Source organism: Lissotriton vulgaris, chromosome 9, assembly GCF_964263255.1.
Source record: "Lissotriton vulgaris chromosome 9, aLisVul1.2, whole genome shotgun sequence".
Taxonomy (NCBI): Eukaryota; Metazoa; Chordata; class Amphibia; order Caudata; family Salamandridae; genus Lissotriton; species Lissotriton vulgaris.
Window position 1 is genome coordinate 104210591 of NC_141697.1, and position 15118 is coordinate 104225708.

Consider the following 15118-nt stretch of genomic DNA (forward strand, 5'->3'; position numbering starts at 1 on the left):
ATGGTTTACCGAGGACCTTCGACAACAACAGCAGTACTGTAGGAATTTGGAAAGACGCTGGTGCAAGCATTACAGTCCTTTGGACAAACAAACCTACAATGATACGCTAAGGCTATACAAAAAATCCATCATCAAACAAAGGCGCTTTCTTTAAAGCTCAGATAGAATCTGTCAAGAACTCTACAAGAAGGCTATTTCAAGTAGTCGATTCTCTCTCCAACCCTCCGACAGGACCTCCCACTGAGCCATCTCAAGAACTTTGTAATGAGGTTGCCACCTTCTTTTTCACCAAGGTCACCAATATTTTTTCATCTTTCTCCCTTCCTAAATGCTTGGATCTCTCTGACCCACCTGCTTTGGCCCCTTTAAACACACCTATCTTTCCCAACTTTCAGCTGGTCTCGACAGACCTGGTCAGCAAACTCACAACTTCCATCAAATCTGGATCTCCCTTAGACCCTTGTCCCCCTGCCATACTGAGCGCTCTCAGTGAGGTTATCACTCCCCCGCTCATTGATTTATGCAATTCCATTTTTCAGACAGGTATTTATCCTGAAATCTGGAAAAAGGCGGTCATCAAGCCCCTGTTGAAAAAACCTTCCTTGGACCCCGCGGATTCAGCTAGCTACAGACCGATTGCCTGTCTCCCATTCCCGGCCAAAATATTTGAAGCAGTTATGTACAACCAGCTTTCAGGGTTCATCGATAGTCACCATCTGCTAGATGATACCCAGTTCGGGTTCAGGAAGGGTCACAGCACTGAAACCGCCCTGATAAAGGCCTCTGACGAGATTAGGACTATAATGGACCAGGGTGGGGCGGCGGTCCTAATACTCCTTGACCTATCCGCTGCCTTTGACACGGTCGATCATTCCATCTTGATTGACCGTGTCACATCCCTGGGGGTCTCCCACCTAGCCAGGGACCTTATTGCTTCATTTCTGGCCAACCGCACGCAGACGGTGAAATTGGGCTCCTTCTATTCTCCCACCTTCACCCTTCCGTGCGGAGTGCCCCAGGGTTCCTCGCTAAGCCCTACATTATTTAATATATATGTGGCGGATTTGGCGAGGGTGATAAAAGCACACGGGCTGCGCTTAACCACCTATGGGGATGACACCCAGTTGGTGCTGGCAGTGCATAAGGATGGACCAGCCGTTGCCGCAAAATTTCAGGAGGGGATGTTGGCCATCAGTTCATGGATGTCAAATAACTGCTTGAAATTAAATTCGGACAAAATCGAGGTGATGACCTTTGGCAGCCTTTCACCGGAATGGTCTGCCACCTGGTGGCCCAGTCAAATGGGCCCCCCTCCCACTCTGGTTGCCAGGGTCAGAAACCTCGGTGTTATGTTCGATGACAAGCTGTTATTTAAGCACCACGTGAACGCAGTGGTCTCTTCCTCCTTCTACATACTGAGGAAGATTAAGAAACTGTTGCCATATCTCCCTCCAGCTGCAGGAAAAACATTGATCACCACCCTCGTTTTTTCCAAAATGGACTATGGCAACGCTCTCTTCCTCAACACTCAAGAACACGTCTTAACCCTTTCGATGCTGATGACGAGCTCAGCTCGTCATCACCCACGGGTGTCGTGTGCTGATGACGAGCTGAGCTCGTCATAGTGCCACTAAAATGGCATTTTCCAGCACTGGGGGGGAAAACGCCCAGCAGCCATGTGGTTAAATAAACTACAATCAGTCCAAAACGCTGCAGCGAGAATTCTGCTCGGCATCCCCAGTCACTGTCCCACCTCCTCGGCCATACGTCACCTGCATTGGCTAAGGGTTAAGAGTCGGATAAAGTTTAAGGCACTTTGCATTGCCTATAAAGCCATCCATGACTTAGGACCCAGGTTTCTTAAGGATGCTTTCCGGATCTACGCTCCTAAAAGACCACTTTGTTCACCCTCCACCCATCTCCTCTCTGTCCCACGTTCCAGAAACACTACCTGGGGAGATAGACGTTTCTTAGTAGCAACACCTAGGCTATGGAACTCTCTCCCACTGTTCATTAAAACCAGCTCCACTCTTTTCAGCTTCCGTAAACTCCTGAAAACCTGGTTATTTAATCAATGATTACTTGGCTGCTTTACGGCCCAGGAAGTCCGACATGCACCGTGACACCCTCGGGTAGTTGTGCGCAATAAAAATTCCATAAACATAAACAAACATTTGTTCTAGTGTCTAAATTCACATAAAAATACAACCAGTTTTTATAAATTGATGTCAGATTTCTTGTGTGGTGTCGATTTCTTCCGCAATTGTTTTTGTGCTGTATAGATGCAACCTACTGGATCTAAAGGGGCTGGTAATTGTATTACACTGTGAGGTTGCATACCCACACCCTATAATACACACAATTTCCTCACACACTATAACTGGTTTAGAAATGCCCATGCAATACACATCTGGACTACTGACTCTGAGCCACATGCCAAACAGTATCGCCATCATTCCCCCAAGAACCGTTACATCTTCTCAATCTTTCACAACTGATGGCCAACAAAGACCAGAGGCACCCAGTCACCGGACTGTAGGGTTTCATACAGGAGATGATCACACATGATACATTGATGACTAAAGCGATGGGGAACTGATAAAGAGTACCCAATGTCTGATGCACAGTGGACCCTACTGCTGCACTCAAACCAGACATCCGTTGCAGCAACAAGTTTAGGCTGTTGCACTAAGTTCCTTTGTAAAGTATACTCTACTACAAAATAGATAAATGATAAGGATATAACCAACCATAAGAGAAGTCCGTGCCTCACTCTGGAAGGGGGGGATTTTAGTTTTACAATCTTGCATTATATTGCTCACCAGTGGTAATTTTCTGTCAGTAATTTTTAATTCAATGTCGCTTTTGAGAGGGAAACACTCGTGTCCATGCCCCTGGATAGCTCTACTGGCGTACATATGAGACATTCCATCTGTTTTCAAAATCTACTGTTGGTGAAAAGAGGAGCGGCAATATGTTAATGTAGTGAATCGTGCCCAGGATTTTATGACTGGCTGAAAGACCAGAATTTTAGTAATGTCATGTCTGATACTTTTACATCCACTTTCCCACAATCCACTAGGCCGAATAACATCTAGGCCCCAATGCAAGCTTACTTGCTGAGTCAAGGCATTAGTTTGCCCCCCCTTCCCCCACCAAAAGTGTGTGCATGTATACAACAAGCAGGTTATCCCTAATCTTTTAGCAAACCTGGAATAATAGTGTAATGTTTAAGAGAATGTGACCTCCCTCTCTGCCTAATGTGTAATAAAACAGACCTATGGGATGATTTCCTTTGTTGAATCTAATAGTCCGACTCACTGTAACTGATCTATCGGATCTGTATGTACACAAACCGTGACAATATACTATTGTATGGATTGCTGTGAACTTGACAGCTGGTACTGAGTTTATTACTGTACTGTTTAAAATAAATATTAATAGATAAATAAAAGACACTACATTTCTATCTGTGAATATCAGCGTCAGTAGACAAGATAAAGAAGAGAGCTGGGTACGGAAGTGTGCGTCATTCTGACTGAAACCCGTCAATGCTTGTTTTCAGGATTTGGAAATTGGCTTAGTTTTTGTATTGGTAAAACACAGCAAACTTAATTCATTTCACATGCATTTCAGAATGTGAGATTCAAAGCATACTGCCCAAGCCATGACGTAACAGCGCTTGGCCTAGAAATTTAGCAAAATGTAAAGATTGATCTCTGTACTGGTGAGATTTAACAAACTGGACACATTTCTTAACTGTTGCACCAATGGATGCACTTCATGGCCATGTATTGGGTCAATAGAAGGAATGGAATAAAAGATTAAAGAATGATTCAATTTTCTTTCAGTTTGAAAATTGATATGATTTCAGAACAATTTTAAGCCAACAAAATCAGACCTTGAAAACAAGAAATACTGTAAAAAATAAAGTGCAGAACTGGAAACCTATATGTATTTTTCTTTCAGCAAGAAAAGGATTAGGCTCCTCAACAAACAGTAACACAAAAACTGATGTTAAGTGATAATAACATAATATGGGAATAATGATAAATTACACAACTCAACAAAAAAAACGTAAAGGTAGCAAACAAGAGTGAAAGAGAGGTACGATGAGAGTCTGTTTGTCTTTTCAAAAGACTTCTGTGCAAATATAGATATTTGCACAGAAGTCTGAAAAGCTTACATATCCATCTCACAACATAATTTAACAGCTATCAATCACATTTTCACTTTATGTACTAATGTGTGCTTCATGAAGGTAAGACCATCAACCTACCATATTCCGTAAACACACATGCACAGGACCACCCAGAAAATATCCCGAGGCTTGCATTTTTTTTAATATATGAAAGCTCTAACACTAAATTAGCCTTAAGAATTCTTGAGTATTATACGTGCCTTTTACTGCACAAACATACAAGTTGCTCACAATAACAATAAAAACTTGTGTGTGCCTGTATCAGTCACAATGCATCAGAGAACAGACAGTTTCACTTCTACAAAGTAGAGTGCTATAAAGAAAACTAATGTTCCTAGGCCCCATTTAATACATAACCCATGATTTCACACTAAAAGGAAAAAACATTGGTAAAAGAAAGGTACAAAATGCAATGAATATTTCAAAACAGTAAAATGCCCACCATCCATTCCATTGTGCTGGTCATAACTTCTTTTGCCCAGAATGGTTGGCGATCCACTGTTAATCACAGATGCTGACTTGGCAGGAGTAAGGCTATTTATATTACTGGAAAGGCTCTTTGCATGGTCTGGCTTTGGAGGACAGGGGTGCGTCTCTGTTTGGAAGAGAACAGAACACATTACAACCCAACAAACTTCAACTGAGTACCTAGGTTATGCTACTTGACCAGCTAATGGGGGCACTGAGTAAACATATGGGGATAGGAAACTGAAACCAAAGATCTATAAAGGGAACCTCTTGCCTAATCAGATTCCACTGCACACTTGGTTCAGTCTTAGCAAATCTCACACAGGACTTAAAACCTATCTGTTTGCTTTGTAATGCTGTTATGGTTAATTCTGGTTATGTTTTCTGTTATGGCTGTTTGTTTGCTGCTGGTATTTGGTGTGATGATCTTTAGCGCCGGGACGCTCTTTGGAGCAGCTGAGCGCTCTACAAAACAAACAGTAACATAACATAACATAACTCCTTATTTCAGAATATGGTAAGCAGTTGATAAATTAACTGGGAAGGCATATGCTGTTTAAAAGAGATGGCAAACTCATATTTATGTCTAGATCCACTATTTCCACATATTAATGCATTTTATTAATGGCAAACTCACAATGAGGGGCCTTGGTTGTTTTCCTGTCGCTGCTACTTTTCCTACATGCTTGTTGCTTTATGCAAAACCTCAAAGCACTTCTCACATTCATACTCTAACATGTTCTGGCGTTCTAAACTATGGATCCAGTAATTTGAAATGACTGTTGAGTGAATAACAGACTGGCATAGTTGACACATTGACTATTAAACACCAAGATTGATGAGAACGCAAAAGCCTTAAACTCACTGACTTGATAGCGGACGTGATAGTCACAGGCAAGGCTGTTCTCAACAATAGCACTATTGTAATATTTATGCGCCTAAGCAAGGAAACAGCTATTCAATTGTACAGTAGACAAATGAGCTCAAATCACCTAAAAGGAAAATGTACTTAATCATGAGTTATCGCAAAAGGTTATGTACCCATACATGCAAATACAGAAGGACAGGATTGTCCTAAGGATCAACCCTCAGTTCGTACCCAAGATAGTAGCAAATTCCACATGAATCAAAACATTCAGCTACCAGTTTTCTTCAAAAACCCACAAACATGACTAGAAATAACACGTCATACTATCTACAGGAGCCAAAACAATTCCATAAAGGGAATCCATTTTTCGTCTCTTATTCCAAGTACAACAAGGGTGCACCTGTGACAAAGGTGACAGTTGCACACTGTACTGCAGAAGCAATTCAGGTATGCTATTCCTCAGCGGGAAAAACATTAAATACATGACGAAGAACTCACAACAAAGAAAATAGGGGCAACCCTAGCCTTTATGGCCAATTTGCCAATAGACACTATATGTGCAGCCACTACATGAGCATCTCCACACATTTTACAAAGTATTATTGTGTGGGTATACAGATGACAAAGGAAGCTCAGGTGGGACAAAAGGTACTTCAGCACCTGTTCGCAAGGTCCTCCTCCACATCTCACCACAACCATCATAAGGAACGGGAAGCTGCTTCATGATCTAAAGCACAGTATGTAAATCCAGAAAAGGATTCATGCTGCAAAACGAAATGGTTACTTAACAATAGGAGTAGTTTTTCAGCCTTAACAGTTTTCTGGAGTCGCATACGACCCACCCACCTCCCCAGAGAGGAGGAAAGCAAACAGGTGGGAGGAGAAATCACGTAGAAGCAAAAAGAAAAACTTACCAACAAGAAGAGTGAAGACATGCCCTTATTCAGAAGGGAAAAGAGAAAAAGGAATCTGAAGATGGCAACCAGGCACAGGAACTTCCTGGGTGCCATCTGAGGTCACGCAAGTGATGGACATAGCACCAAACTGTGGTCGGCAACGCCCACGACGGGAAAAAAAAAAAGATAGAAAACGGGAAACAGACAATTCCTGGACCCAACCACTAGATGGTGGAATAATGCATGTGAATCCAGAACTCTTCAAACTGCAAAACTACTCCTAGTGATCCTTCATTATTTAGAAAAGAAGTGACTTCCCACTGTGGCTATTGAATTTGTTCCAGTGGATGCGCTCGTTTCTGTACGTACCTGCAAGTGAAAGTCTTGACTGCAAACTGCCAATGTTGATATGTTGGGTCCTTTTGGAGGTCATTTGCTGACCCAGGACTAAATTTGCTCTAGTTGAAAAGCTTTGAAGCCATTTGGGACAATGGCTCTTTTTTTAATTTTTTTTTTAGGGCCGAGAATTTTGTCCTTCCTGGTTATGGTGTATTATCGCTGGTCACAACACACTACCATTAACTGAACTTGGTTGTGTACTCTTGTTGTCTAGTTAAGTATTTGGTATTTTATTATTATTTTTTAACTAGAACGAAACCACTTCCCATCTTCCAAACGAGTAGCCCAGTATTACTCATTGATCACTGGAACTGAGGTCCTGATATAGCAGAGCAAGAATGCTACATTATGTTCTTTTTGATTGGCAATTTTCCCCATTAACTGAGGTTTTGTTAGTGAACACTGTAGTAAATCTAGAGTCTTTCTAAGACATCTCCAATGCAACCTCATAGGCGCATCTGTAGACGTGCATGAGTAATGAGCGGATGCATGATGCCATCATGCCCATTAGCTTCATAACTGTCCTCACTGTCAGAGACTGTCCCTTCTGGTAGAGGCGAGTGTTCTCTTTCATTGCTTGTATCCTCATTTGGTCGGGTATGCCTGTGCAATTCTGGAGTTCAATCTTGCTCCGAGGACGATATTTTTCTGTTCTGGTTTTGCTGAGGATTTTGTGTGGTTTATGGAGAACACTAATCCTTGTCGCGGTTTGAATACCTGTTGAATGCATGCAACATCTTTGTTTTGAATTTGCCTTCACCAACTAGTCGTTTAGATAGGGATAGACGTGGATTCCCCTTCTTCTTAGGGATGCTGCAACGCACTTTATGAAAACTCTCAGTGCAGATTTTATTCCAAAAGGCAAGAACTAGACTTGGTAGTGTGGCTCCGCATCGATGAACCTGCGGTATCTCTTGTGTGCTAGATTCATGGGGGATGTGCAGACAGGCATCCTTAAAGTATATTTTTGCAATGCAGGCTGCTTTTTGTAGCTGTGGGATTACTTCTTTTAGGGTTGTCATTTTTAAATGCTGCGTGCAAATACATTTGTGAATTAATCTGAGATCTAATATTGTCTTAACGCAAGATCCTGCTTTGGTACCAAGAAATAAGGAGAGTAGTTTCCCTTGTTAGTACTTTCGCTTGTTCTTCTAGAAGTTCATTTATTTCCTCCATCAATTTTAAAAGTTCTGTTCAGACCTTTTTCTTCCTTGATGGATTTGGTGGAGGTTTCTTTATCAGTTCTATACAATAGCTGTGGTGCACCAAGTTTAAAATCCAACTGTCTGTAGTCATATGTTCCCATTGTTGTGGGTAATGCGCCTTTCTGATTTCCACTAGTGTTGTGTGAGGGGTCCTTCTTTATAGGCAAGTCACTTGAGTTTGCTCCTGCCCCTCTTGAGGGTTGCCCGTTGGCTCTTCCTCTGCCACGAAAATGCTTGAATGTTGCTGCCAGGGTTGGTATCCCAACTGTTGGCAAGACTGGTGTCCGCTGCCTTGCATATGTTGTTGCGGCCCTACTGAGAAGTCCCCCCTTCCTGTAGGTCTTCTGTGGTTAAAACCTCTCCTTTTGAAGGTGCCCCTGTACTGAAAGGCTCCCATAGCTTGTTGATTATGGGTGTCTGCACTTCCTGTTTGAAACCCGCTATTTTGAGCCAGGCCTGCCTTCTTAGTGTTGTACCTGTGCACATTTATCTGCTGACTGTGTCTGCTGCATCTAGAGCTGATTTCAGGCAGGTGTTTGCTATGTTTTTCCCTCCTGTATTACTGTTTTGGCTCCTTTCTTATCCTTTTCGGGGAGTTTGGTCATTATTTCCTCTATGTCGTCCTATTGTTGATGGCCATACCTACTGGGGAGGGCATTAAAATTAACAATACACCATTGTATAGCGCCCTTCTCTTCGATCATCCTCCCCACCTTGTCCATGCTCTCACTTTCCTTTTCTGGAGACGGACCAGTGGAGGAATGAGCATTGCTCACCTCCCTGCTGTTGTAACAATGATGGACTCAGCCAGTGTATTCCCTTGAATGTATGGTCCTTTGTGGAGGGTTTGTACTTCTTTTCAACCCCTGGGGTAACTCCCTGTGCTGCGGCAGGTTCATTGAAAGCCTCTTTGCCCTGGTCCAGAATGCTTGGTAGCACTGAAAGGTATTGTGTACCGTTTGTGGATGGTCTTAATGTTTCAAGGAGGAAACACAAGTCTCCTTTTTCCTCCTTTAAGGGGACACTGACAGTATCAGCTGCTCTTTTGATGAGGCTGTTGTAAAAGGTTTTATAGAACACACACACACACACACACACACACACACACACACACACCCACCCACCCACCCACACACACACACGCAGACGCACACACACACACACACACACACACACACACATATATGTCTGGTGGTGAAGACTTTGAGGGATAGCTACAGACCTCTTCTTCAGGGCTTTGTGTGTCTAGGTCATTCCACTTTTCCTCGAAAGTTCCTGTAGCTTCCTCCTCTTCTGGAACGTCGAGGTCATCGACATCCTCTTTGTGAGGTTCTGGTGTTGCTAGAGCTTTGAGGGTATACTCTTCAGCCCTTGTGGTAGTGGAGGGTTTCGCATGAATTCTGAATTCCTTTAGCACCTCAAACTCTAAATTGAAGGAGTGCTGCTATTTCTGCCTCTGGGCACCTCTTTGTTTAAATCTTGAGGGCTTTTTTGGCCTGAAGCAGGGCAGATACTCTCGTGGGTATCCCAGGCATGGAATCCGTGGGTTTCTTTCGGATGCCGCTGACCATCATCGTCATTTTCTTTGACACCTGGACTGCCTTTCAAGCCTTCTTTTCGAAGTTCTTGATATCTGATGGGCAAGGGTTTTTTTTAGTTACCTTCTCTGCTTTCTTTTCGATGTCCTTGGTCGTCCTTTTCATAGTACGCCACTTCTCGGCGGCCCATTCGAGGATCCCAACGTCCAATCCTTCGTGTTTTGATTCTGCAGTCGCCCCCTGTTCATCTTCATCGCTTGAGAGACTCAAGTCCCTCAGCGATACCTGCTATTTCTGCCAGACGAGCACGGCTGCATGGTGCTCCTCCCTCTGCTTTATACAGGCCTTGATAGTTTTCAACACGAATACAATGCAGGCCTCCCAGTCCTTATTCTTGTGATCCCTAGAGAGGCAGAGGTTACAGATGTCGTACAATTGCATTGCGCAAATGTGTGGTGGCAATAAGGGCTACATTTGAAAGGGGCTTTTTTCCATGGCCCCTATCTTGTCTCATTTTGGTACATCGCCGTAGTCATTGCTCTGACAGGGTACCCCGACGGGGAAAGGTAACCGGAGGTCTCTCTCCTTCTCCAGGGCCATCTTGATCTATGTAGAATGTTTTTTTCTCCTCTAATCATACATTGTGTCAGGGACTTCATTCAAAACTTCCAGAACCAACAGTGGAAAAAAGAATCGGAAGATGGCTACCTCGCACAGGAACTTCCGGGGTGCCCTCTGACGTCACACAAGGGATGGGCCTAGCACCAAATGGTGGTCAACGACTGCCATAAAAAAATTTAAAAAAAGAACCCAACAGAGAATTCTGAACTCAACTACTAGATGGCTGAATAAAGCACATCATGTGAATCTAGACCAGAATTCATTCTGCAAAACTCCAGTAATCTCATAGGGGAATCTCCATTTAGGTCATAGGTGTTTGAATAGTTCCGCCCATGTACGGGAATCCAAGAGCACTTTTTCATAGATTATCTTCTTGAGTTTAGACATTTCCATTTCTTCAGAAAGGCCTGCCAAAATACTTAAGATAGAACATAATGTGCAGTCTAGAAAAGAGGTTAAAATGGAGTCATATTTCAGACTGTACTTACAAAAGGGTTAAAATACCCCTGAATATGTATAGTTTTTAAGTGAAATTTTCATAAAACAGCTTACATTTTTCACAACCCCTTTTTTGGTAAAATGAGAAGATAAAGGATAGCAGGACAGTGTAGCCCCACAGGCTGCCATTATATGAGTTTTTAACCATGTCTGCACGTTTAAGGCCTCAGAGACCAAACTTATCCCATCATGCCTGGCAGGTGGCAGTTGCCTCTGTTTTTTTTTAAGGAATGCATTAGTGATGGGAAACCCCAATACTATCCTCCATTATATCAACCGGGGAGGCGGGTGGGTCGCTAATGCCTGCAATGGAGAATCCCCTACGAGAGAACTGGAGTTACAGGAAATAAACTAATCCTTCTCTTGTAGGGGGATCTCCATTGATCGTAATAAGCGTAAAAATAGAATAGCAAGCCATTCCCGTCCAAGAGTGGTGGAAAACAACAGAGGAATGACAATGGGATTAAATTAAGCAAATACGTTTCTGAGGGAAGCTTGTACTACTTTAGCATCTGCTTGAGCATCCAAATCCAACAGTAATGCTTGGTTAATGTGTGAACAGACCTCAGAGTAGCTGCTTTGGAGTTCTCCGCTATTGTGACGTTTCTCATCATAGCGACAGCAGCCACTTGGCCTCTATTAGAGTGGGCCATATGTCTAGCTGATAAGGTCCTGTTGGCTTTTTGATAGCATAAGAGTGCAAGACACTATTCCTCATAAGATGGATTAGTTGAAAGTGGCTAAACCTGTATGGACCGGGCCATAATTTATAGACAACCTCGTACGTCATGAGTCTTGTCTAGATAAAACTTTAGGACCCTTCTTATATCCAGGGAATTAAGAGTTCTTTCAGCCTAAATTAAAGTGTGTTGAAAAAAAGTATTAAATTATTTGCCCAACATGAAACTCCGAAACTACCTTGAGGAAGCATTTAGGGTGGGTCCTCATAACTACTTTGTTAGAGTGGTAGACAGTGTAAGGCTTGTGAGAGCATAAACCCTGAATTTAGTTAACCCTACGAGCTGATGTAATTGCTACAACGAAAGCAGATTTCCACAAGAGATGCTGTAGGAACACCATATGAAGAGATTCAAAAGGGGCCTGCACGAGTCATGAAAGGACTATGTTAAGCCTCCAGGGAGCGGAAGGATGCCTAATATGAGGGGAAAATCTTTTTTAGTCTTTAAAAAAAGCCCTTAATCCTGGAGTTGTGAAAAATAAGGTTTGTGAAGGACATTTTCTGTAGGCAGTGAGTGCAGCCAAATAGACTCATATGGAGAGGCATTGCAAGCCAGATGTTGACAAATGGAAAAGATAGGGAAGAATTACATGTTCATGGCAAGTAATAGGATCTATGTTATTGGCGGAACACCAAATGCAAAATCTCTTCAACTTGAAGGCATTTGTTGAATGGGTCGACAGCAGTTTAGCCTCTTTGAGGATGTCCATGCAGTCTTGTGGCAGATTCAAGTGTCCATACTGCACTAGCTCAGGAGCCAGGTCACCAAATTAAAAGAGGAGAGATTGGGGTAAACCACCTGGCCTCCGAATTTCTTTAGCAGATCTGGTCGGCATGGCAGCTTGAGATGTGGTCGCTGTCACCGGTAAAGGAGGTCCGTGAACTGCCATTGACGTGGCCACTCTGGGGCTATCAGGATAAGGTGGGACAGGTTGAGGAGGACTGCCGGGATCATAGGGATTGGTGGAAAGGCGTAAAGAAATTTGCCCGACCAGTCAATCCATAGGGCATTCGCCTGAGTCCCTGGTTGGAAGTACCTCGAGGCGAAGTCTTGGCATTTTTATTCCTTTCTGTAGTGGCAAACAAGTTGATGTGCGGAGAGCCCCACAGACGGAGGATGTCTTGCACGACGTTGTCGTGAAGGCCCCATTCATGATATTCCTGCAGAACCCGGAGGGCATCTGCCTGCACATTTTGAACACCTGGGAGGTGGGTTGCTGTGATCTGCATGTTTCTGGCTACAAGATAATTCCAAATTGCTTGGACTTCATGGGATAAAGGTCTAGACCGTGCCCCCTGCTTGGTGAGGTAATACATGGTGGTCGTATTGTATGTCTGAACAAGCAGGGACTGGGTCTTGAATGACAGGTAAAACTCTTTCAATGCAAGGTGTACTGCCGGGAGCCAGAGGAGACTGATGTGATAGGTCATCTCCTTCAGAGACCATGTGCCTTGAATTTCAAAAAGATCCATGTGGGCTCCCAACCCCAGTAACGATGCATCCGTACCTATGGTTTGAGAGAGAGTATGTTGGTGGAAAGGCATCCTTTGAAGGCGATTGGTCGAAGAGAACCACCATGTCAGAGACTGCTTAACTTGAGGGGGAAAAGAATCTTGTCTTCACGGTTGCCTGTTGACTGGTCCTCAAGATATTCCTACAGGGGAGGCATGTGGAGGCGTGCATTTAGAGTAAGAAAAATACATGAGGCCATGGAGCTTCATTAGAGAGTGATCATTCCAATGTATCGATGAAAGTGTCTCCTTCGAAGGAAACACTTGCTTGTTGTGTGTCCATGGTGGCCCCTAAGTATTGCAGAGTCTGACCAAGGGTGGAGATTGACTTGCTGTGGTGATATGAAGACTCAACCGTTTAAGATCGCATGTCCAGCTGAAATGCCATTAAGCTTCCTATGAATTAGACGCTTAGATTAACCAATCATCTAGATAGGGATAGACGAAGATTCGGTGCCTCCTGAGATCAGCAGCAACTAATGCCATGCACTTCGAGAAGGCTGACTGGAGGCCGAATGGAAGAAACTGGTATTGACTTGGTATTGATAATGGTCCTGCCCCACTACAAACCATGGACTATGGTCTATGCCTCCAATGGCGAAGGAACCTAGCAAATGAATGCCTTGAATGAAGCCTGTGATGGTGTGACTGATAGCATTCTGGAATGTGATATGGGCATTGGCGATGCTACAGGAGGTATTGGCGCTAGAAGAGGAGGAGGTGGAGGAGGCAGGACATTGCTGGTGGAGACTGAGAATCTAAGTTCTACAGGGGAACCAGGAGAGTATGTCCTCAAGTACACTGAATCATTTGCCTATACTCTTTCTCCTCTTTTCTTGTGTCTTTGAGGTCGAGATGGATTTTGCCGTCAACTTCCCCCACGAAGGGGAACTCCTCAAATGCTTTTATATCGAACCGCCTTGGCGTCAATCATCATCTCGCCTCAACATGTGTTAGAAATGGGATTTTTGGTAGGCTAGTGCATGTGCCAAAGCGAGGCAGAAATAACCACTGCTCACCCCCTTGGTAGCATGGCACGAGCAGTCAGGCTTATCTTAGAGGCAGTGTGTAGAGCATTTGCACATAACCAACAGTAATACAGTGTAAGCACTACAAAAGGACACCACACCAGTTACAGTGTCGGGAAGACCCGCAAACAGTAACTCTTAGAAATGCAGGGTGGGGCTACCTCTCGTTGAGCTTCCGGAAGCAAGGCGTCCGCCGGCATCGGTTACGGAGGTCGGTGCATGAGTCGTCTGGGCCTTCTAAGTCACACGTGTTGCAGATCGAACTCCTCTCTGTTGAAGTCAGGAGCGTCGGCAGGTGTCGGGTGCTGCGGTGCAGTGCCCTCAGGTCGTGGTGCGAGCAGCGGCTCGGTGGCGGCGTCATATGGCATAGTCGGTAAGACCAGGGTCGCGTTGTGAAGTAAATGCAATGCTCGCCGCGGTGCTGCAGGTCGTGTGCAAGCAGCGGCGAAGTCGTTGCTGAAGTGCTGTCGTCGGCTGACGATCTGGAGTCGATGGTGCCGGCAGGCCAAGGCTGCGATGCAGGATGAGAGCAGTGCGTTGTGTAACTTTACGAGCGGTGCCCTCGAACCACAGAACAAGCAGCAGTGTCGATTTCGGCATGGAGCGGCATCGTCAGGGATACCAAGGCGTCGTCGTGAAGCGAGGCAGTGCAGAGTACGGGGCTCACAGGTCACGGTGCGAGCAGCGGCTCGGTGGCGGCATCAGCGGGCGTCGTCAGGGAGACCAGGGTCGCATTGCGGCAGTGCCCTCTGCGGTGCCTTCAGGACAGTGAGTCGGCAGCAGCATCGTAGACGGTGTCAGGTTGCTTTCCCTTCTGTTGCAGCACAAAAAACAGAGTCCACAGTGCCGAGGGCAGAAGAACTTGAAGTCTTTGCTGTTCCTGAGACTTCTTGAACAGGGGGGCAAGCTCTACCTCAAGCCTTTGGAGAAACTCACAAAAGTAGATTGTAGAAAGTTCAGCCCAGTCCAGTCCTTACACTGCCCAAAACACAAGCAGCCACTGCAGGCCAACACCGCAAAGCACACAGCAAAGTGATAGTTGTTCCTCACAGCTTCTCCAGCTCTCCTTCTTGGCAGTCTTCTTGGTCCAAAAGAGTTTGAAAGTTCAGGGGTCTGAGTCCCAATATTCATATCCCAAAATCATT

The 15118-nt window shown here is 44.5% G+C and overlaps 1 protein-coding gene across 3 annotated transcripts in view; it reads right to left on the reverse strand.

The window, feature by feature from the left end:
- MTA1 (metastasis associated 1) overlaps positions 1–15118 on the reverse strand; it is a 721937-nt gene that overhangs the window by 163550 nt on the left and 543269 nt on the right. For all 3 annotated transcript variants that reach the window (XM_086937146.1, XM_086937145.1, XM_086937147.1), the window contains exon 16: positions 4644–4796. In XM_086937146.1, coding sequence (XP_086793272.1) covers positions 4644–4796 — 153 coding nt within the window. The remainder of the gene's footprint in view (positions 1–4643; positions 4797–15118) is intronic.